Source organism: Nematostella vectensis, chromosome 8 (assembly GCF_932526225.1).
Source record: "Nematostella vectensis chromosome 8, jaNemVect1.1, whole genome shotgun sequence".
NCBI classification, from domain to species: Eukaryota; Metazoa; Cnidaria; class Anthozoa; order Actiniaria; family Edwardsiidae; genus Nematostella; species Nematostella vectensis.
The window spans coordinates 2,325,016-2,346,414 of record NC_064041.1 but is presented as its reverse complement, the minus strand read 5'-3'; the positions used below and the strand labels follow the sequence as shown (position 1 = coordinate 2,346,414).

The 21,399-nt window shown below is 40.5% G+C and overlaps 3 protein-coding genes across 4 annotated transcripts in view; 1 reads left to right on the top strand and 2 right to left on the bottom strand.

Moving 5' to 3' along the window:
• The window catches only part of LOC5516737 (collagen alpha-1(I) chain), a 39,866-nt gene extending 32,273 nt beyond the window's left edge, over positions 1–7,593 (bottom strand). The window contains exons 1-12 of the mRNA XM_048731237.1: positions 7,230–7,593; positions 4,721–4,755; positions 3,990–4,030; positions 3,629–3,710; positions 3,107–3,175; positions 2,986–3,030; positions 2,666–2,746; positions 2,222–2,299; positions 1,344–1,418; positions 1,220–1,273; positions 435–488; positions 216–269 (exon numbers count right to left, since the gene is read on the bottom strand). Of these exons, the coding sequence (XP_048587194.1) occupies positions 216–269; positions 435–488; positions 1,220–1,273; positions 1,344–1,418; positions 2,222–2,299; positions 2,666–2,746; positions 2,986–3,030; positions 3,107–3,175; positions 3,629–3,710; positions 3,990–4,030; positions 4,721–4,755; positions 7,230–7,299 (738 nt within the window). The 5' untranslated portion in view covers positions 7,300–7,593. The remainder of the gene's footprint in view (positions 1–215; positions 270–434; positions 489–1,219; positions 1,274–1,343; positions 1,419–2,221; positions 2,300–2,665; positions 2,747–2,985; positions 3,031–3,106; positions 3,176–3,628; positions 3,711–3,989; positions 4,031–4,720; positions 4,756–7,229) is intronic.
• A 1,368-nt stretch (positions 7,594–8,961) lies between these two features.
• Positions 8,962–16,437, bottom strand: LOC5516707 (von Willebrand factor C and EGF domain-containing protein). Of its 2 annotated transcripts, XM_032386587.2 has the most exons (7): positions 16,101–16,436; positions 14,966–15,016; positions 13,127–13,366; positions 12,766–12,885; positions 12,561–12,680; positions 10,906–11,122; positions 8,962–10,152 (listed from the first exon to the last, which is right to left on the bottom strand). In XM_032386587.2, the coding sequence occupies exons 1-7, from the start codon at positions 16,114–16,116 to the stop codon at positions 10,074–10,076; spliced, it is 843 nt and encodes a 280-aa protein (XP_032242478.2). In that variant the 5' UTR covers positions 16,117–16,436; the 3' UTR covers positions 8,962–10,073. The 2 variants fall into 2 exon arrangements, with proteins under 2 accessions (XP_032242478.2, XP_032242479.2); XM_032386588.2 differs by lacking the exon at positions 14,966–15,016 and having other exon boundaries at positions 16,101–16,437.
• A 2,218-nt stretch (positions 16,438–18,655) lies between these two features.
• LOC116620796 lies at positions 18,656–20,710 on the top strand. The gene is made up of 3 exons (XM_032386589.2): positions 18,656–18,828; positions 19,718–19,988; positions 20,242–20,710. The coding sequence occupies exons 1-3, from the start codon at positions 18,733–18,735 to the stop codon at positions 20,517–20,519; spliced, it is 645 nt and encodes a 214-aa protein (XP_032242480.2). The 5' UTR covers positions 18,656–18,732; the 3' UTR covers positions 20,520–20,710.
• The last annotated feature ends 689 nt before the right edge of the window (positions 20,711–21,399 follow it).

Genomic DNA, 21,399 nt, shown 5'->3' with positions numbered 1-21,399 from the left:
GTATCCTCGACCCCCTTAATACTTATTTTTTTCTGTATTATTAAGTTCTGTATGTATTTTTTCCCAGCCTTATTTCCCTTTAAAGTCACTTATTTTTGGAACGTTTAGAATCGACTTGATTGAATATCATATTGTTTGATTGAAGGTCAATCACTATCACTAATTCTCTGCTCAATTTCTCGTGAATACGCGTAACATTCGGAGAGATAACTTACCTTGGCTCCGTCTATTCCAGGTTTCCCTGGTGGCCCGACCGGTCCCTCACTTCCCTGAAACATGAAATCAATAAATTATCAATCTAGAATAGAAAGAATACAGTAATAGAAAATACCGCTAGAAGAGGCTTTTTTTAAAATAAAGTTTTTAAAGAGAAATCAGAAAAAAGGGCAAAAAAATCGGAATTACAAAGGAGAAATGAAAAATGCAACTCTTACGTCTTTTCCATTGCGTCCAGGATCTCCCTGTGGACCTGGTGGGCCGGGTGGGCCCTGGAACCGAGAGAGATAAATTTGTGAGTAATGTATTAACGATGATAAACATTTAATGATGTTAGATATTAGTGTTCGATCGATTGCAAATAAACTGATATAAAAGAAATAAAACGAAAAAATATTAATTATTTAATTAATTAAAATTAATTAAACATCAGCAAGAGACCATATGAAGGTCTCTTGACATCGGGGCGTTTTAATCAGCTCTCACAAAGGCACTTGTCAGCAAATGTTTAAACTATCTTAGATTAATCCATACATTAATTGGTTTCTAATAAACTAATAATACATACAACATGCACATAGTAATAAAGGCAACTGTTATAATCACCGCAAACAATTGACAGGTTTCTGATAGCACGTGCTTCCAATAAGAATATGAAGTAATTCGCCATTTTCAAGTCACGCGGGAGATTGGGTCGAATTGATTTGCGAACAGCATGCTGGGGCGGTTTAAGGCACGCAATTCAACATGGCGTCTAGCGATGCCCATGTTGATGTCGTGAATCTAACTACCGATGATTTTCCGGTGCAGAAATGCCAGAACCTACCATTTTCTTCATTCAGTATCACATCAAGATGTTTACGGCGACATGTTGAATTTCATCCCCTAAAAGTTCCCAGCATTCTGTTTGCTTAACAACACGAACCCATCCTCCGCGCAATGTAAGCATGATAAATGATCAAAATGGCTGGCGAGAGTTTGCAAAGTTTTATGGGAAGCCTACCGGGTCTCCACTGCTTCCCTTCTGTCCCTGTTCCCCGTTCTCCCCATCAAGACCCTGGCAAAAAACAAACCAGAAAATCAGTACAATAGAATGACATTTGAGACCTCTAGGAGTTGAAACGTACCGGTGCGCCGTTCTGCCCAGGGGGGCCTCGTCTTCCAGGGGGTCCTAGTCGTCCAATGTGCCGAAGTCCTGCAGCCTGGAAAACAAGAATTTGTTCGATACGGTGGTTCTTGTAAAAGCGGTCAACCACTATTTAGCCACTATACACAACTATACAAAGTTCCAAAATATTTGACACAATGGCATATTAAGTAAATGTAATTAAACAATTAGAAACACTCCTGTTCAATTCCGAGCCATACAAGGCATTAAATTTGATCGGCTAATTCAAAGGAGTGACCTGAGAAACCTTCAATCAAATACAAGTTTTTTTTTCAGTTGTGAAATTATTTTTATTTAAAAAAGCTTCAAAGACAGAAAGGCGCGCATATTTGTATTGCACATATTTGTATTGCACATATAGCGTTGTATTTTAAAATGTAAATAAACGAATCAGCAAAAGAAGTATTTTTAGTCTGCATAGCATGCGCGAGTGGAAGAAGTGCGCGCGCCAGGGGAAAGGGAGGACCTCTTCTGTACTACCAAACTCACATTCCCCCACCCCACCCCCTCCCTACCTTCACTAGGGGTGATTTAGCTCCACGACGCCGGCAAGAGGACGCCGCCTCGCGCACGATCGGTTGCGCGCGCAGGCTGATTTTTGCCTGCGTCGCGTCCTGTCCAGGACGGCATTTCATGCATTTTCACGTCCTCTTCAGGACAGCGGCCGGCAAAGAACAGCGTGCGCGCGCAATCGAACGTGCGCGAGGCGGCGTCTTCTTGCCGCCGTCGTGGATCTAAATCACCCTACTACTTCGTGAGGCCAGCTCGCTAATCTACTGTACCCTGCGCTATCTTTGAAGATATTTTGTACTAAATGTATTACATCCGGGTACTTACTAGTTGTCTTTGCATTGAGTTATAGATCTGCATTATCGCGTCAAGTTCCTCGCGGGTCAAAACGGTACCTTGTGGGGCCTGGTAACGAATGATTACACACCTGATTTCACAATTAATTTCGAGTCTCTAAAATATACAATATCATCTATAAGGCCATGTTTTACATGTTATTTAGCGTTTAGTGATGCAAAAAGATTTTTATGGAAGAGTATTTTTATTAGAATTTCCAATTCAAATAAGCCTAATACCGTTAGAGGCTTAACGTTCTTCTTCATGATGAATATATGTTATTTTCTATTAACATGTTAATTAAAACTTATCAAACGGTTTTTAATTAGCATAAAATGCATTGAGCTTTTTGTTTTCACTTAAATTATGAGAACTGTCCTCCTAAATGAGGTCCTAAACGTATGTTCTTAGAGGGGGTCTCATGCATTCACTTACACCAATAAGTGTAATCCCTCCAGGGCCTTCTTTACCAGGTGGGCCTGCAACACCAGGGCCTCCGTCCTGCCCACGGTTACCCTGTGGATAATAACAGAAAAAAACATTTATTACAGAAACCCTAACCCAGCTCTTATTATTCTAGAAACATCGGGAATTCAAAACAAGTGGTCCTATGAATTAAGGTGTATGAGACAGAGGCGAGTGCACAGGGATGCCTGTGGTAACAAAAATCGAGTGCCCCTGGGACCTATTAAAAAAAGCTACCACAAAAGACAAACACGATTCTTTGCGAGCGACCTCCTTATCATGACACCTACCGGGTATCCGACACCACCGGACTCACCATCAGTACCTCGGGTTCCCTGTGGTTAAAATGACGTCACTAATGTTAGCTTGAAAGGACCTATAATACTACTTCTTGAAAACGATCATACTTACAGGTGGCCCAGCAATACCGGGAATACCTCTGAGCCCAGGACGTCCCGCGATGCCTCGGCCGGGTAGGGTCTAGGAACAAGGAACACGCGACAATAAGAATAGATGAGCGCTTTAGATGGCCATTTGGCACCACATACTAGCACAGTATATTTAGTGTCCTGTGGGGGCGGGGCTTTAGTAATATGTATTTGGTTTCTCTGGACTATCTTGCCTACCCAATGTATAAATGTAGAAACGGGATACTAGGATCACCGGAGACGGCATTTAAGCTACCAGTATGGGGAACGGGATATTAGGATCGCCGGGGACGGCATTTTAGCTTCCAGAAAGGGGAACGGGATTTGTAGTTAATAAGGACCGGGAACACGGTTTTGGAATAAAAGAGGCCAAAAGGCGGGATATGGTACTGTGCGTAAAGATCTAATGAAATATGGAATAGAACATTTGCGTAGCACTTAACATAACATAAGGCGTGTAAGACAAGGAATTGAGCACGCCAGCTTTTCGTATCGATGTACATACCGCGTTACAATACGTTCCTGGAGGGCAGTCACAGTTGCAGTCATCTCTACAATAGCAAACGTTCGAGCGAGGGGCTTGCCTCCTGTAAACGTCACGTGATACATTAGAGGGGCCATATGCATGGTTTAGTAAACTACCTTTGATATTTTAAATGAATACAACATTGTGGTTGAAATGTTGAACATTGAGCGGAAAGTGATATTTAAAACAATAACAAAGGTTTGATTAACTATCGAGGGTAAAGCTCATAGAAAGATGGAAGTTGTTTCTTGCTTTTGAAGTTGATTTGTAGATTTTTCGATAATTCAAGCTTCTTCAAAAGTTCGATTTCTTTCTCGATGTTATCGGAGTTCAAACTTACCTGCCACGTGAATGTCTTTCTACACTTCTCTCTATTTTTCCCTGCGTTACAAAATTGTGTTAATTTAATAATTGTGTTAAGTTAATAAAAGTGTTTATATAACAAGTACAAACTCCATTATTTGGCGTGCCCTTAACGGGCGTACACAAGATTTGCTTGAGGAGGGGGGGGGGGGGCATTCATAGGTATCACATGGCAAAGGGATAGTATTTGACGACCCTTCAATAAAAAATGATAACTTGGAGTAAAGCATTTATAGGTATCACATGGAAAAGGGATAGTATTTGACGGTCCTTCAATAAGAAATTACCCACTTTTTGGCGGCCAAGGGACCTAAGAAGCTGTCCTCATGTAGCCCCGTTAATAAGGACACCACTCTTCATAACAGGATGTTGCTATATTTTCTTGAGATTTTGAGTTATTATCTCGTTGTATGAAACAAATAGATCTCGTTTTTGGTGTGTCTGTCCTCTAATAGATGCACAGAAGACGCGTCACGTTGCGTATCTGTGCATCTATTAGAGGTTAGATGCATCAAAAATTAGATATATTTCTTAAAATGTGCAATACACCAAACAATGGTATTCAAATCTGCCAAATTTTCGTCTTTAATTAGACTTATTAAGAAGACCAGTTTCTAATGTATTATATTTATTATTCCGACTATTTGGGCTTTTTGTATTTATTCTTACAATATGATGCACAGAACGCTAGTATTACTCCATACTTACTCTAATTATGTCGAGATCATCTGATCTTGGAGCGGCTGGAACAGGAAAACAATCGCTGTCAAAAGGTTTACAGTAAAAGCGGATTCAAAAGAGCCTACAAGGGATTAGGAGAAGAACTCGAAAGAAGAAAGCATTTGCTTGCTCTAATAAAGACAACAACAAAACAGACAACGCAGAGATCGTGCCTGGGTCCCCCAAGGAACATTCTCAAGGAGCGAGTTATGTTTAGGGGGTTGGGGAGGAGGGGGGAAGTCTTCGAGGTTGTGTGTTCGGGGGGGGGGGGGGGAGGTTTTTGTAAGGGGAGTTAACGCGGGCATATCATCTAAAATGTCGAAAATACACACAAGAGTACACATGTAAGTATTACTGGCTGAATACGCTTTGCTTTGCCGTAGATGCATCATCTTTGCTCAAGTGCGGACGCAAACGACGTCGACGTGACCCCTACATCACGTGACCCCTACAGACATCACGTGACACCGCCTCACACGAAGATATAGAGTGAGTCATTTAATTCGCTGACACTTTACTATGAGTAGTACATATATCCCTGCTATTTCAAATAAGGTTACACTTATTATACACATATTATACACGGAATCCATGTGTTGGAGGCGCAATAGGCAACAAATAAATGGTTGAGTCCTGATCTCTGAAATGTAAATGTTGACAGGAACATAAATAAAAAATGTTACCGTTTTTCATTCCTGTATCTGTTTTTATATACGCTTGTTTGGTTATTTATCTGATACCCATGAGCCACTGCGGGTTAATGAATTCTCCGAGTACAACCTTATTTGACAAGGTGTTGCGTGTTTGAAAATACTATGAATCCCATCTGCAATTTTTGTTTCATTATCTTCATGATTTTGACTAAGCCTTCCGTATAATAGTAGTCCTAATAGAATCCGTATAGCCGATACGATGAATACAGCTGGGCTTCCTAAGCAGTTAACTGTCAAGAGCCTATATAACCCAATATTCTACGCCCACGGAAAGTGAGAGAATAGTGGGTCACGTGTCTAACATCGAAAATGTCTCTTACGGTAAAGAGCCTTTTTTACAGTCAACTCTCCGCGAATAGCACTCTCGTAAACTGACAGTTCTATTTTGTTAACCTAGCAAAGCACAAAGTGTGAGAAAGCATCCATTTCCATCGGCCGATTTAAAAAAGCTGTTGAGATATTTTTAAAGTAGCGTGAGATTTTGTTTTTAGATGGTTATTTTGATATCTCTTTTCATGTTTATACTTCCAACATTGGTTGAAAACAATGACGTCTTCAAATCACAAGATGGTGGTTTATCGAAGAAATGTCCTCCATAACACATGCTTTTTACCGTAAAAAGGTAATTAACTTCAAATAAATCACCAATTAACACACCCAAGCAGTAAATTCCATTCCTAGTTTATCACTCAACGTATTTATAGTCTTGAGATAGCGATGCAGACGGGTTTCCTGTGGAAAACAATCGCTCTACCAAAAATTTAAAATATGCTGGTAAAAATAAAATGGCCACTAAGCCATCGCAGCGATAAAAGAGCGTTTAATTGGCGTTTTCGTTAAATTTATTCAATATATTTGGCGGAGATTGTGCAGAGGATCCATAGAGGGAGGTTGATAGGTCAAAAGACGGAATATTTTTGAAGTCTGACTATTCGATCTGGTGTAACACAAGGCGCATCAGCCATATCCAACACACTTCAAGAGCAGCATAATTCCAGAGGATGGATAATACAAATAATTATAAACAATATTCAAAACCGATAATATCTATAAACATGTGCAAATAAACAAACAGTTTTTAGAGCAACAGATCTAATGACAGTTCTTTTTAAAAAGTATGAAATTACACACTTCAGATACTAAACAAACTTTCCCCGGGAAAAAAAGCTTATGTGGGCCTTTATTTCTAAAAACTGTTGCGCGTACAGCGATAGTTTAGTCTAATCCGTGCATTATGCGAAGATTAGGGACTGGTTGCGTGCGGATAGGGACCGAGCCTCGGTTAATGACCCGGTTTGGAGAGTAAAAACCTGTCGACATCAATTTCTACATTTCTCTGAAGGTGCTGAAATCCTTAATCGAAAAGTACACACAGAGGAAGACGGCGATTGCAGCATGCTAGCCGAGCTACGTCAATAGAGAGTAAGTAAGGAGACCTGTAATGGTTAGCGGCATGCGTGACGAAAACACTTATAAGGCCTCAGACGGTCCTGGGAAGAAAGAGCGTTCGTGTCGGGCTGTATTATACCAACTGCCTATTGCATTAAAACAACAATAAAAAATTAAACTAGTGGTCAAAGCGCGCGGCTAAATTGGAAAATTAGGTATTGAATAATTTAATGTTATTTGCTAACACAGGCAGTCTTTGTCCGTTATATTTATGTACACAATTGCAGTGGCCTTTTTGAGGGGTTTGACCACAAAGAGGCATTCTACAACCGAGCGCGCGGTTCAGTCGAGGAATTCCTTGATAAAATTAGGTAAAAAAATATATAGAAGCTTACCGTAGACAGCTAACACGGCGACACACACCACAGCCAGCAGAACGTCAATTATCAGCCGAGTTGCAGCCATTTTGAAGCCACGAACACGCTCCCAACTGAGGAATCAGTAGTTGTGCGTGTGTTGAAGATTCCGAGATAGTGTGTACAGGCTCAGAGCATGGAATTAACCACTGCTCGACCTGACTTCTGGTATCCCTTCGCCTCCAACGAAGCGAAAAGGCTGTGGCGAAGACTGGCTTGGTATGCCTTGGACTAATCGCGTGGCTCCTTCAGTCCCAGTCAGGGCCTTTCATTTTTTTGTGCATAGATTATTAGGGTATCAAATGATAGTGATTAAATATCGCATTCAGCTCAGGACAACAAAAGGCGCTTAGACGAGCGCACTTTCAGTCTGAGGGCCCTTGGAATGTGTGTTTACTCGACCCAGGCCTCCACGCTAGTCACGCTATATGCTATGGACCGGAAGAGGAAGTTTAAACGTGTTATAATAAAAAAATTACAAAGAAGCCATGATCATCATAAGGGATCCGTGTCTATTGGGTGATAAACCAAGATGGCGTGAAATGTTGTAATGGCTAGTAATCATCGTTTGAAATCGTTTAAAACGCTCATGTTATGTAACCAGATAAACGCTAAGACACTATAAAACAGCCCCCTTCCAGCTTTTGTTTCTTTGGCTCCGATGAAGGGCTAATGTACGAAAGGTCAGTAAAACTTCTGTCTTCCGAAAGGTTACGAAATATAGCTTAAATCTTAGTTGATTTTTTTTTCGGTCTCCACGACTCTTTCTATAGACAATTCCTAGTTTTTCTACAGCTATATCTACTAGTAGGCCTATAGGTATGTAACAAGCGTCAGCTATATATACTAGTAGGCCTATAGGTATGTAACAAGCGTCTGCTATATATACTAGTAGGCCTATAGGTATGTAACAAGCGTCAGCTATATATACTAGTAGGCCTATAGGTATGTAACAAGCGTCAGCTATATATACTAGTAGGCCTATAGGTATGTAACAAGCGTCAGCTATATATACTAGTAGGCCTATAGGTATGTAACAAGCGTCAGCTATATCTACTAGTAGGCCTATAGGTATGTAACAAGCGTCAGCTATATATACTAGTAGGCCTATAGGTATGTAACAAGCGTCAGCTATATATACTAGTAGGCCTATAGGTATGTAACAAGCGTCAGCTATATATACTAGTAGGCCTATAGGTATGTAACAAGCGTCAGCTATATATACTAGTAGGCCTATAGGTATGTAACAAGCGTCAGCTATATATACTAGTAGGCCTATAGGTATGTAACAAGCGTCAGCTATATATACTAGTAGGCCTATAGGTATGTAACAAGCGTCAAGAGAAAGCCTTACAACAGCATACTCAGATGTTTTTATTGAGTATCAATCGCCTGTTTTGTTTTTATAAATTATTTGTACTCTACCGAGTGGCATCGGAGAGGTCAAGCAAAGCGAAAAAAACCATTGACGGAGATACCGCTGCTAAGCTTAGGCCGATTTATTGGTTGTCATTATATATATTTTTTTTCGTTGGTGTAGTATTCATGCTGTTATTGCTACATTTTGGTTCCTATTGCTGTTGTTGCAGTAGTTTTTATTTGTAATTCTTTTTTGGTATCGTTTTCGTTGTGATTATTTATTAAAAATTTAAGAAACTGCTAAAATATCACAAAATAAAATACCCGTCAATGAGAAGAAAGATACTCGTACTCCCAATTAGACTATGTTTATTGATTAATTTTGGCATCATCATCACAATCACTGCCACTTTAATTATTTTTCTAATTTTTTAACAAATTCTATACATCTGTAAGTCTTACTAGAGACTAGCAAAGACAAAGACAATGACACGATTAACCGGCATAAAGGGGAGGGGACTTATTTCAGCAGAAGCCCATGTTCTGAATAAATCAGTGCAGCTTTCCTAGATCCACAGGGACGGATCTAGCTTAGCTAAAGGGGGAGGCGTGGCACCGGACAAAGAGGGAGGGGGTGGATTATTTTTTGTTACATTTGGCTTTATGACACACACACACACACAAATACCTGAGAAGTCAGTTTTTTCGATAGCATGTACACCAGTCAGGGTGTTTCCCGAGAAGGAAATGCTTTTTCACTTTATTCAGTACACGAACCACTAACCTCTCTATTTTCTTTGTGACATTAAAAAAAAAAAACAGAACAAAAAAGATGGGTAGGGGGCCTATATCTTACAGGAATGCTCTCTTTGGCGTCTTTTCACATTTAAACCCCCTAGACCCTTCTCCCAGATCCCCTACTGATCCGACACCAGGCGCGTTTCCGCGAATGGCCGAGGGGGGGGGGGGGAGGGGTGTGCACAGTCGTAGGTATCATATGGAAAAAGCATAGTATTTGAAGATTCCTTAAATGAGAAATGACCCACTTTTTGGCGCAACCCATGTGTACGCGCATGGACACTGCTAGAAAGAGCTAGAAAAACGACAATTTTTACAGCAAGATTGTTTGATATGAAAACAGCACACATCATGAACTTGGGGTGGTTAGACAAAGAGTTTTGTACTGCTCGTCGGATGAACGTTTATATTGCGTCGTAGTGATACGCCTCTCTGATGATAAATGGTGATATAGTCCGGTATATCAAACATCAAAACACCATATTGTAGGATTCCCATTTTGCCACAAAATCGATTCTCTATTAGCTTATTTTTACCCTATGCAAGCTCAAAACTCGTCAGACGGCACGTGACAAGCCCTTATAGGTCTCTAGGGTACAAATCCTTTCTCCCGCCTTGGTTGGCTCAGAGCTCGTCAGACGTCACGTGACCAGCCGTCTTGAATTACTAGGGCATTACTTGTGGCGGTTGGGCCGGGGCTGGTGGGGCTGGCGGAGCTGTTGTCTTTTTGCCAAATTTTCTAAGTCTGTTAGAAGAACGATATAAGCGTGGTAATACGGGTGGCTTTACCCCTGTGTAAGAACCTGTGTATTATGCACGAGATGCGTCACAAAGCTTCTTTTCTTTGGTAGAACGAATTCTTTGGATCTGGTTACAATGGTGTCCTCTGGGAATGGTTCTTACACCGGGGTAGACCTTGTGGGGGACTAGCTATTGTCCAGGTTAAGTACCATCATTATCATATATTAAAATCATAATCACAAACATTACAATTATCATCATTATCATTATCGCCGTCATTCCCATGATTACCGTCATCATTATTATTATGATCATCATCATATATTATGATCATCCTTATCATCATCTTGGTCTTCATCATCATCATCAGCAGCAGCATCATCATCATCATCATCATCATCATCATCACTACCACTACCACCATTACCACCAACACCACCACTACCACCACCACCAACATTACCAGCACCACCAGCACCAGCACCATTACCACCACCACCATTACCAGCACCACCATTACCAGCACCACCAGCACCAGCACCACCACCACCACCACCATCACCACCACCATTACCACCACCACCACCACCATTACCAGCACCACCACCACCATTACAACCATCATTACCACCACCACAACCACAACCACCAGCACCAACACCATTACCAGCACCAACACCATTACCAGCACCACCACCATTACCACCACCACCACCAACACCACCACCACCAACACCAACACCACCATTATACTTACAGTAATGCCGTGCAGACTGCGTTGAATAGAACCACGGCAAGACCGACGATGATCGCGATCCACAACACATGCCACCTATGTAATGTGGGCGTTGCCGGACGCGGGGAAGGCAGGTAGGTATGGTTTATATACACGGTAGGTACTGGGTTTGCCAATGTTTTATTGGTCGAGGCGCTAAAGGACGTAAGAGAAGCAGGAAGACGAGTTGTCCGCATCTCTGAAACACGGTTAATAAATTTTGTGAAATCGTTATATTTGAGATAATTGGATTTTAGAGAGAGGATTTTTCTCATAGTTAACATTTCATGTAACTATTTTTGTCAGTGTTGGTTTGGATTTTTAAGTGCAATTGTTGCTCTTAATTTCAACTAACATAAACTTTACGGGTGTTTCTCAAAACGCCCGCTATTTTCGGGCCCGGAAAAGATTCCGGTAACACGCCCGGTAACTTACGGGAGCTCAAGAGCTCCCGTCAACTTTTAATGCGGAAATTGATACCCAAAACGATGTTTGTCCTTAATATTTTCAGCTGAATTTATAGATCAACTATTCATCTTGAATTAGCCAAGTTGAAATATCCAATTTGGTGCTTTTTTTCCTATTAAATGTCGCCATTTTCAAGTTGTGTCGAATTGAAGTGAGTTTTCATCGCACTTGAGGTAACCATATCACTGCCCGGTAAGAACTGAGCCAATCACGGCTAACATCATTTTATGGGATTCCATACTAGCCAATCAGGTTTCTTTTCAGTCAAATAATTTGACATTTAGCTGTCACCGTGCGCCTAAAATAATGTAAACAATTTTGCGAAGGTATTGGAAGTTTTGCTACAAAATGAGACTTTATCTATTTGTTCTTTTTTTCGAAAAGTGCCGATGCCACAGCAGTGTTTGGGGTACCAATTGTCTACAGACATCGCAAATCTACGATTTTTATTGATATTCAATAACTATTTAGCCAATCTATTCATTAACTCTGAAAATTAAAATTTGCTTATCCAGGAACCCGTAAACAACCGGGACGCTACCGCTAGCTTTGAGAAACGCTTTTCATCGCCCGGAAAAGAATCCTGAAACTCTCCCGGTACACTAACGGGCCCGGTTATTACCGTGAGTTTTGAGAAACGACCCCCAGGGTAGGTTTATATGTGGGCTAGTCTCATGGTTGTTGATAAATTATGTGTATAGTTTACCCTCATTTCAGTATGTGACGCTTTCAAGGCCAAGCGTACGGACAGTATTGGTCATATGTGGTTCAGGTTGTTGATATTTATGTGCTATTATCATCTCGGGGTGTGATGTTATCAGGAGAGAGCATACGCACAGGTCAACGTTAACGCTTTAAATTATTCTAATTGCTGTCGGATCAGTTGTATCGCGACCCGCGTTTTCAAAACACGATTTGTTTTGGTTTTCTGTTCCCCCAGTAAAACCATTCTGAGACAATCAGAGTCTCGCTTTGTGCACTTCCCTGGCTACCCTCTGGACGAAAACCAGACAGTGTCGCGACAGAAAGCCAGGCAACTGCACTAGGCGAGAGATGGCAAAAATCTGATTGTCTTAGAATAATTTGACTGGCGGAACAGAAAATCCCAAAAGACAAAAACAAATCGATGTTCTAAAAATGCTGCGTACAGTAAGTAAGGTTATCCTCACCTTGGCATGAGTGGTTATCAGGGCCAAGCTCAAAGCCTTTATTGCACGTGCACGAGTAACTCCCTAAAGTGTTGTTGCAGCCGTGACTACACTTATTCGGACCGTGACATTCATTTATATCTGAAAAAAATGAAGATACAGAAAGAGTTAAAAACAAGACGAGAAAACTAGACAATGCTAGTTTAGGGTCAATATATTTACCCACCCGTGCATCGGTGCTTGTCCGGGGCGAGCTGGAAGCCTGGGTTACAACCACACGTATAGTTGCCATGGATTTTTATGATGTAACACTGCTGACCGCATGGATTTGGTACTGAGCAGATCGCTATGAAGGGATAAGAAATAACAACAAGATTTCAATATTTTAGTTGAAAAAAAGTTTTTAATGCAAAATCAGAAAAGCAGATCACCAATGTACACAGCATCATCATGTAGTGAGCCTGGCGTTGTTAAACCTGGTTACTACGTAAATCTGCTTTTTAAGATAAACAAATCGCTCCTCGCTTCAAATGAGCCGAAGTGCCGAAGTGTGGCTTAACCACAGAAAGCACAATAACACCACTCACTCATTAAAGGCTTGGCCAACGCGAGAAGATCCCCGATCATATTGGATGGTGCCATGGCAACCGTCCCCATAGAACTATCTTGCATTGGTGCAGCCATCCTTTCATTGGCAGGTGTCACTTGTTCTATTGTTGAAGAACCAATAGGAACCACGACCAGCTTTGGGTCAACTCTGTGTAGTGCTTTCATCACAAACGTCTCTGGGTCGGTTTGTGGCGAGTCTTGAACGACAGCTTTGAGCCCTACAAGGTTTGTTTTAACAAACACAATGAAAAAAAATTAAAAAATTAAAAAGCAAAAATTATAGAATTGAATATTCAAGGCTTTGGTTTGGTTTAGTCTTTGGTACTGTGACGGGGATCCTTGATTTTCTATGTCAAGATTATTTATTTTTTCGGGTCCGGTATCCATCAAATCGCGCGCTCTGATTGGCTCTCGTGAGGTCCGGTATCCTACGATCCGGACCCCGCGATACCGGACCGCTCACCTCCAAAATTCGAAATAGTGAGTTGATTTGTAAAATGACCATCGAAAACTGTTTACTCCCGAGTTTATAGATCTTCACACTAAAACGGCATTTTATTTGTCATTTTATCTAGAATCATTGACATCAAGGATACCACACACTTCCTACAAACAGTCCTCTCCCTCCCCACGCCACTACCAGACACATGTCTTCTTGTCAAAATTGACGTCACGTCTCTCTACACCAACATCCTACGGAAAATCGGCTTCAAACTCCCTGTGTTTTGACAATTTCCCGCAATAATGATTTTGCAACGTGCGCGACAATTTCAAATTTGCTGAAATTTAATTTGGGATTAAAAGCAGCAAATATTCTCTTCATACAAGAAAAACCTGGATAACCTGCAGCTTAACGTTCCACATTCAAGAGAAGTGAATATATCTTACCGTCTGTGGAGGATTTAAGGTTGTTGGGACATTTCTCTAAGGGCCGTTGTTAGGAAAGTTTCCAGATGCAATAAATCCGCCAAATAGTTGTGAAATGAAATTAATTTAAGCATGGCATCATTGTTTATGAACATCTTTAAATCTGGATGACGTAATCAGGTGATAGAAGAAATAATCTTTTAGCTGTTAAAATATCTGTTAAGATAAATGTAGCTTTATAACATTATTTATAAGGGTGCAAAGTTACGTATGCTTTTGGGATTCTGCTAAAAAAAATATTCGCACAACTTTGATTTTTATTTTTCCACTCTTATTTGAATAACTTGTGTAATTTTCAAAATATCGGGAAGTCGATACCTAGTTTTATTTGTACGGCAACTAGGGGAATATTCTCTGCCTAAAAAATCGCGATCTTTCAAGCTCAAGATCTTGGAAAATACTATGAGCGGAAGTTATTTTTATTCTGTTCTGTTTTATTTATATAATATGGCTTCCAAATGTGTAATTTGCAAGACCTTGAGCGGGAGGCCTGGGCCCGCACGATGTCGCTCCACATAATCTATTAAGCTCTCAAAAGATTCTCAACATAATTTCAGAGGAATAACCTTCAACTGTAGTGTTTTCTACAAGCAAAACATCTCGTAATTATGATCTCGTTTTCACATCTTGTATTTGCTTTTTCAAAAATAACACCAAGTATCGTAACGGCTTGGTTAGTCTTTCTCGTTCTTAAACAATTGTCAATTTACGGTGCTATAGCTACAGGGAATAGATTGGAATGTAGACATGTCAATTAGGGGACTTGCGCTGAGAGGTCACGTGACTGAATGTTGACGTGACAATTGTTGCCTCCCTCTCTCGTCAGTTTCCAGCTAGAGCGCTTTGAATGGGAAAAAGTGAGAAGACTGGGGACAAATCTGTGTTCTCACCTGTCTGTTGCTTGGTAATGGCGGCCACGACATGCGAAATGAACATGAATACTATAAAAAGAAGATAAATAACTTAAACAAGAAACGCAGATTTCCCGTTTTACCTATTTATGCCTCTTTTCAGACGCAAAAATAACCGCAGCGTGGAGCGTTGTGGCGATAGTGCAGTGGAAAAGAAGCGCCGTGATTTTTAGCTTTTGTTCTTTTTTCATGCATATAAAGTTTCTTTAAGCCTACGGTAAAATATGGATATATGATATTGTAAGGGACCGAAGAATTGCACCTTATATAGAAAAATCGTTAAATCGAGATTATTTGAAAATGTAATTTTATAGTTGACTGCTTTCGGCACCAGATCATGATACTTAGAGCTTAATGCTGTATCGGGTATCGCTCTATCCAAAGGTTTCACATTAAAAGTTAGACACAAGAGCCCGTATCTAGAAGATCGAGGATTGTACAATGAAGTCTCAGGAGAGGGGGTAAAATTGATTTTGGAGTTTTCTAACTCGACCGTGGTGATAGAAAAACTACATAAAAAACTTTATCCAAAAGAACTTTAAGTGCTAAAACAAAGGCCATAAGAGTGTTTTGAAAATCAGTGAGTGCACATTGTACTAAGTTTACAGACGTTATACCTGCAAACGTCTGCTTTTCCCATCAGGTGGTAACAGGTACGCTAGTCATAGTGATTAACACTTACTTGACTTAATTTCTTGCACGCTTTATTAGGTTTATGTTTGAGAAAGAAAGCACAGCGAGATGTCAATTCAATTAAAAAAACGTCACGTAAAACAAGAAATAAATATATATATATATATATATCTAAAACACCATATCATTCTATTATCACCTTAAGGGAATTGTAAACACAATCCACGCTTTGTAAACACGGGTTGTCATGGCCCGTAACAATTCCCTTTTGCTTGGTATGGTTATGTTAGGTATATACCAATAATCAAGATCATCTGCATCACAATAGATATAATTTATCGCATTCATTTTGTGTAACTTTTAGGAAATAAGGTGAACACCCAAGCTTACGGCTCCCGTGGCTGCCAACACATTACTATTTATTCTTGCAATGGTTATCCTTTGACGTTTATATATATAAAATATATAGGTACAAACTCACCTAAAACTATCTGCATTACAATCCTTCTTGTTCAAGGTATTTAACACATTCACTTTGATTGTAGTACGAAGCTCGACATCACTCAATGGCTCAATCACACAATCTAGTTCATCGTGTGGATATTTGAGGTCGTTACCAATTCAAACGCCCTCGCAGTTAAACACCAGATATCTTATACACGGTCACCGTATCTATTGGAGGATGTTGAGGTGGTTTTATTCTAACCCACTTCAGCCCTATCCATTATCAAGATGCTTGTAGTGACAGCCTGCTTCGCCAGTAAGTACAGAGCTTCAGTTTCAAGTCCGTTTACTTTAGAGTTGCATTATGGGTAAATCAATTTCTGTTGCGACTAAAACAAACAATTTGACAACTACCGGATTAACTCGTTTATGCGCCGCGGCTACAGTGGTGCCCTCTAGCGACCACCTATCAAACGGCCAGCTCACCTCTACGGGAAAATCAATTTCTTACTAAGGTACTGTATTTGGCTAAATCCATTAAGCTGTTAAGCGGGCAGCCTTTGCTAAGTTGCCACCTTTCACGTCACGAGGGTGGCCGCCGGGTAGAGAGAGGCGCAGAATTGCGTATGTCATTATTATCAAGACTAGTCATTAAATGTAATATATCATGATAATTCTTACATGTTTCTTGTATTTTAATAAAAAAAAAAGGCCCCTAAATATCATGATTTATTCATAGTCTGATTCGTCAAAGGGTTTTTATCATATAAGCATTTGTATATCATGATATTATCAGAATATTCAATGAGGTACAGTTTTCTTCTAAGGCCCATGATATAGTGATAAATCATATTATCAGAAAATTTATTTTTTTCTTATGTCTATAAATTAGGTTAAAAGACCCATGATATAGCTTCGAGTCTTTAAAAAAACATAATTAGAACAAAGCTATTAACATTCTTCAATAAAAAAAATATTAATAATATACAAGTGAAGTTTTTCGTGGATATTTTCCATGTTTCGAAACACAAAGAAAGTGTGTGTATGCCTCCATACAACCCCAAGTCTGAATGTCACCCAACTCTCCCTTAATTTTCCGCGATTCGAGGTGTCAACACTTGGAGTCCAGTGGACAGGGCTTTCGCCGTCTGATGAACAATCACTTCGAGGTCACTAGAAAAATGACCCAATACAACAGCTTCAACAGAATTCTTGAAAAAGTGCTATGAAGCCGAAAACTTATGTGAAAAGTAAAGTTTCCTTTCTAATCTCCTGGTTTGTCAAAAACACTACGTGGAAGAATTTAAAAACACGTCTTTTTTTCTTTGTTTTGTCCTCGCGTAAACTAATACGCAACACAAAACGAAGCTTTTTATTTGTCTCAAAAGCATCGCCAAGACATGGGAAAAAGATACGTTTTCCAATTTTTCACTCTTAGTGTGCCGTTGGTCAAGTAAAACAAAAAATGATATTATCATGATATATCATACGCTTACTGTTTATGTTATTTTGTTCAACATTGATAATAATAATGTTATTATATTATATTGATACCATGATAACTTGCTATTTTGGAATATCACTTTATCCTGCTATTTATTGATACTTAGATTTTTCAATCTACCTGCTTCTTTTATTAATGAGAATGATAGTGATAATTTGAGATTTGAAATTCCTTTTTAGGGGGTAAACTAGCATGATAATCCAATTGATAATGACATTTTCATATTTCATTTGGATATTTTACTTAGCATTCTTTCAAGACAATATCATACTATTATCACCCGAATATCAATGAAATATCAAATTATCAATTATCAAATGAATGATAAACAATCATGATTGTTAATCAGCAATCCTGCACCTTAGTGGCCAGGTACCACTGTATTTGCTAGAGAAACCAACCGCGTCTGAATTAAGGCATTATTTTATAGGTTTTAATGTCTAGTTTCGGACAGTAAACGCACGCGTATACCTATCAGCTGTCCATGCGAAAGGGATGTTACGGGCTAAGTGGAAAGGTAAATGCCTAACCACTAAGAGCAACACCATTCCCTGATAAAAGCTCAACTTCTGCCTATAAAGCGCCACAACCAGACAAGCCACAGACATCAGTCACCTGATTCGATTTTTAGCACAAACGTTTGGCAAGTTCTTGTTGCTTGTCTCGAAACGCTTAGCTACCGCATGTGTTTTATTTGCTGTATCCGAGAGCCATTTACAGTAGTTATAATAAGATCTCCAGTGTGTCCCAAAACAAGTCTAAACTGGCAGCAAGTGTACCGTATCTGTAGAGACTAAAACCAACACAAAGAATTTTGTAAACACACTTAGATAAATAAGTTTAGACCCGCGAAAGGGGGGGGGGGCTGTTATAAGTTCTCTCGTCAAATGAATAAACTTGGTACAGAAAGGCGCGACTGTTGTCCTCATGTGACACCTTTTTTGGCCCATGGAGAAAACACAGAGTAAGAGGAAGCACCGTGCGCGTAAAAAGACATGGGCGCATGGGGCGCAACCCCCCCCCCCCCCCCCCCCCGGAACCTCTGCTACCTTTGTACGGCATACAAAGGTATATAAGGTAGACCCGTCTACATCTTAATCACTTGTTGAAGTCGCGCCATTACTTCAGTTTACAAAGCTCCTCTTCTTTGCGGATTTCTGCGAGCATGATTTACTTTATGCTTCTGTTGGTTGGTATGGCCGCAGCGGGCGGAGTTGATAAACGTTCGAGCCCAAGTAACACTTCAACCACTGATTGTTTGGTAAGTGAGAGTCAGTCAACCACGGGGAAGTATTGCTTTGATCGCTGGCCTTTGGTGCCATCTCCATAAAGATAGTTTGCAACAATTCCGCTTCATTGTTGAATCCTCGATCCCCGCACATAGGCAATATTAGGGAAGTTAAGCGCAACTATATTCTCACTGGGGTTACCTGTAATAATAGCCGAATTCCAGTATGACCTATGTGCTTTCTCTTCCTGGTTCTAACAACTCTCAGCTATAAATTGGGTGTACGTTTTGCGGATGGTTTACATCGCGTCCTGTCGACTACACGAGGAGCTAGGACGAGCTCCTTCCCGCCGTGATGAAGGCGCACATCGCGGACGTTGTCCGCTTACTAGTGCTTTAGAACTTGCTTCTCCCCTACCATAATCATGGTGTTTAGCGGGTGACCCCGGTGGGAATATAGTAACTATTGCAAGTTGTTTGTACACAATAAATGTGGGATGGTGCGAAGTAGTTTTTTCAACGTTTCCTTGATCCTGTTGTGGTCAACCGAGCAAAGAGGTGTCTCCTTTCAATGCTAATGGGGAAATGCAAAATCGCCAAACATTGCTATCAAATAGCTGTTGAGACGCTGGTCCTGTGCTAGGTTGCGCTGTGAAGCAGTTTGACAACGTTTTCTTCCTCTTGTGGTCAACAGAGCAAAGCAGTGCCAGCAATGATGGACGAAGTTAGCGCTGCACTGTCTTTCGAGAACGGTGGCGTTTATATTGCAGTCGTTACTTTTAACCTAAAAGCTTTCTATTTGATCGGTGGGTCAGAATGCGCATGTGCCCCAACAGTTCACCATTGTAGGATTTATTCCCTACTGTAACATACATATCAAACTTCAACTACACATTGTAAACAAATCTACATATGTTTGTAGCTCGATGCATTGTCATGCATCTCCAAGAACATCGACCCTCATCAGGAAATCAATGCAAAGATAAGCAGCATGGAAAAAGAGCTTGCGTCAATCAAAAGCACTCTTGCTGCAGCAGGAACTCCAAGTAATCTGGCAACCCTTGACGCTAGTGGACATCTCGCAAAGAAGCATCTCCCGTCGGGCTACGGCACAACCACGCCGTACGATATGATGTGGCAGGCTCTGCATATGGCAGCCGCGGCGGCTTGCAGGGGAAGCACAGCGAGCGGAGGTAAATCTTACACTAGGAATACATGACAATGAACTATTCCAGGGGAGATTTTCTTCGGGAGTAAAAACAGTGCTCAAATTGACCTTTGTACTAGAGCTCAACATAATCACTCAACATAATTATCAACATCCTCATTTTTATTCCACTAGCATACAACGCCAACTCTCCACCACGTATTTCTATCGATAACGCATTTTGTCTTCTGAAACTCTGTCAAAATGTAAAACAGAACAATTCACTGCTTCTTTCTTAGGAACCGGGTGCTGTGCCAATTATGTCCGCGTCCGTAACACTGCAAGCAAACAGCGTTGTGATCAGATATGCCAAGTGGATTCTCTCGTGTGTGACGGAGAAGTATCCATTAACGGATTCCCTGGAAAAGCCACAAACAACGGCCAGAACGTTGGGTACTTCTACAACTATAACTGTGGCAGTGGAGGGTGGGGGGGAAGTGAAGCCGATGAGACCATTGAAGATATCATCAAATCACCTGAATTATACTACAGTTTTTGCTGCTGTCGAAAACCATAGAAACGCACAGCATCAGATATAAAAAGTGTGTAGCGTTAAGTTTTGATTAGTTGATTGCAGGCTCATAACATGCATGTTGCGAAGAGTGGGTAACGAAACGTTTAAAGAAACAATCGTGCGTTTTAGCTGATTTAACTATAAGGGGTTTTGTAGTTGCTTATCAAGTATGAATAAAAACCTCATGGCTATTACCCTTGCCCATTTATAATAATATACTTCATCAAAAGGGGGTTACTATACATTTTAAAAAAACAAGAATGAAATACAATTGACTTGAAACATTCTATTTTATCAACCCTGCCTGCTTAGCGGCTGCTTTTGTGGGGTACCGTAATGATTTGAATAAGCGCCCCCTCTCGACTTCGTATTTTGGTATATGCGCTCCCTCCCCAATAAGCGCCTCCCCTTCCCTCCCCCTAAAAGTATCCCTACAAAAGCACCACTTGAATGGTGTAAATCTTCATTTTATTTTAGCTCGCATTGACTTTCTCACATAACAACGATAGTAATCGATTTATAAACAAACAGCATTTTTACTGTAGATTCAGCTTTTCGTAAATACAGAAGGTGGTATTTTCCGCCAAAATAGAACAAGCGCCCCCTCCCAAATACCCTCCCCATCTCTAATAAGCGCCTCCCCATAAAGACACGAAAAGTTAAGCGCCCCGGGCGCTTATTCGATTCATTACGGTATTCCGAATTTGTTGCTCGTTCGATACTCGTAGTTTGTGCTATAATACAGCACGCACCGGCGCCATGTGTTTCTTTTATAGCCTACTATAAAGTCAAGTTATTTAGTAATAAAATTAGTTAATAGATTTCATTTTTGCTTGTGTCTGTCCAGTAAAAGATGCACAGATGACGTCACAGGGAGCGCGCG

Bases quoted from the DNA above. Each gene is read 5' to 3' on its own strand.
- LOC116620796 (XM_032386589.2), top strand. From the start codon at position 18,733: ATGATTTACTTTATGCTTCTGTTGGTTGGTATGGCCGCAGCGGGCGGA. The intron at 18,829-19,717 runs GTAAGTGAGAGT...ATATGTTTGTAG, and splicing joins CTTCAACCACTGATTGTTTG to CTCGATGCATTGTCATGCAT. The intron at 19,989-20,241 runs GTAAATCTTACA...CTTCTTTCTTAG, and splicing joins GGGAAGCACAGCGAGCGGAG to GAACCGGGTGCTGTGCCAAT.
- LOC5516707 (XM_032386587.2), bottom strand. The intron at 13,367-14,965 runs GTGAGAACACAG...CAAACCTTGTAG, and splicing joins CATTACCAAGCAACAGACAG to GGCTCAAAGCTGTCGTTCAA. The intron at 12,681-12,765 runs GTGGGTAAATAT...CATTTTTTTCAG, and splicing joins GGACAAGCACCGATGCACGG to ATATAAATGAATGTCACGGT.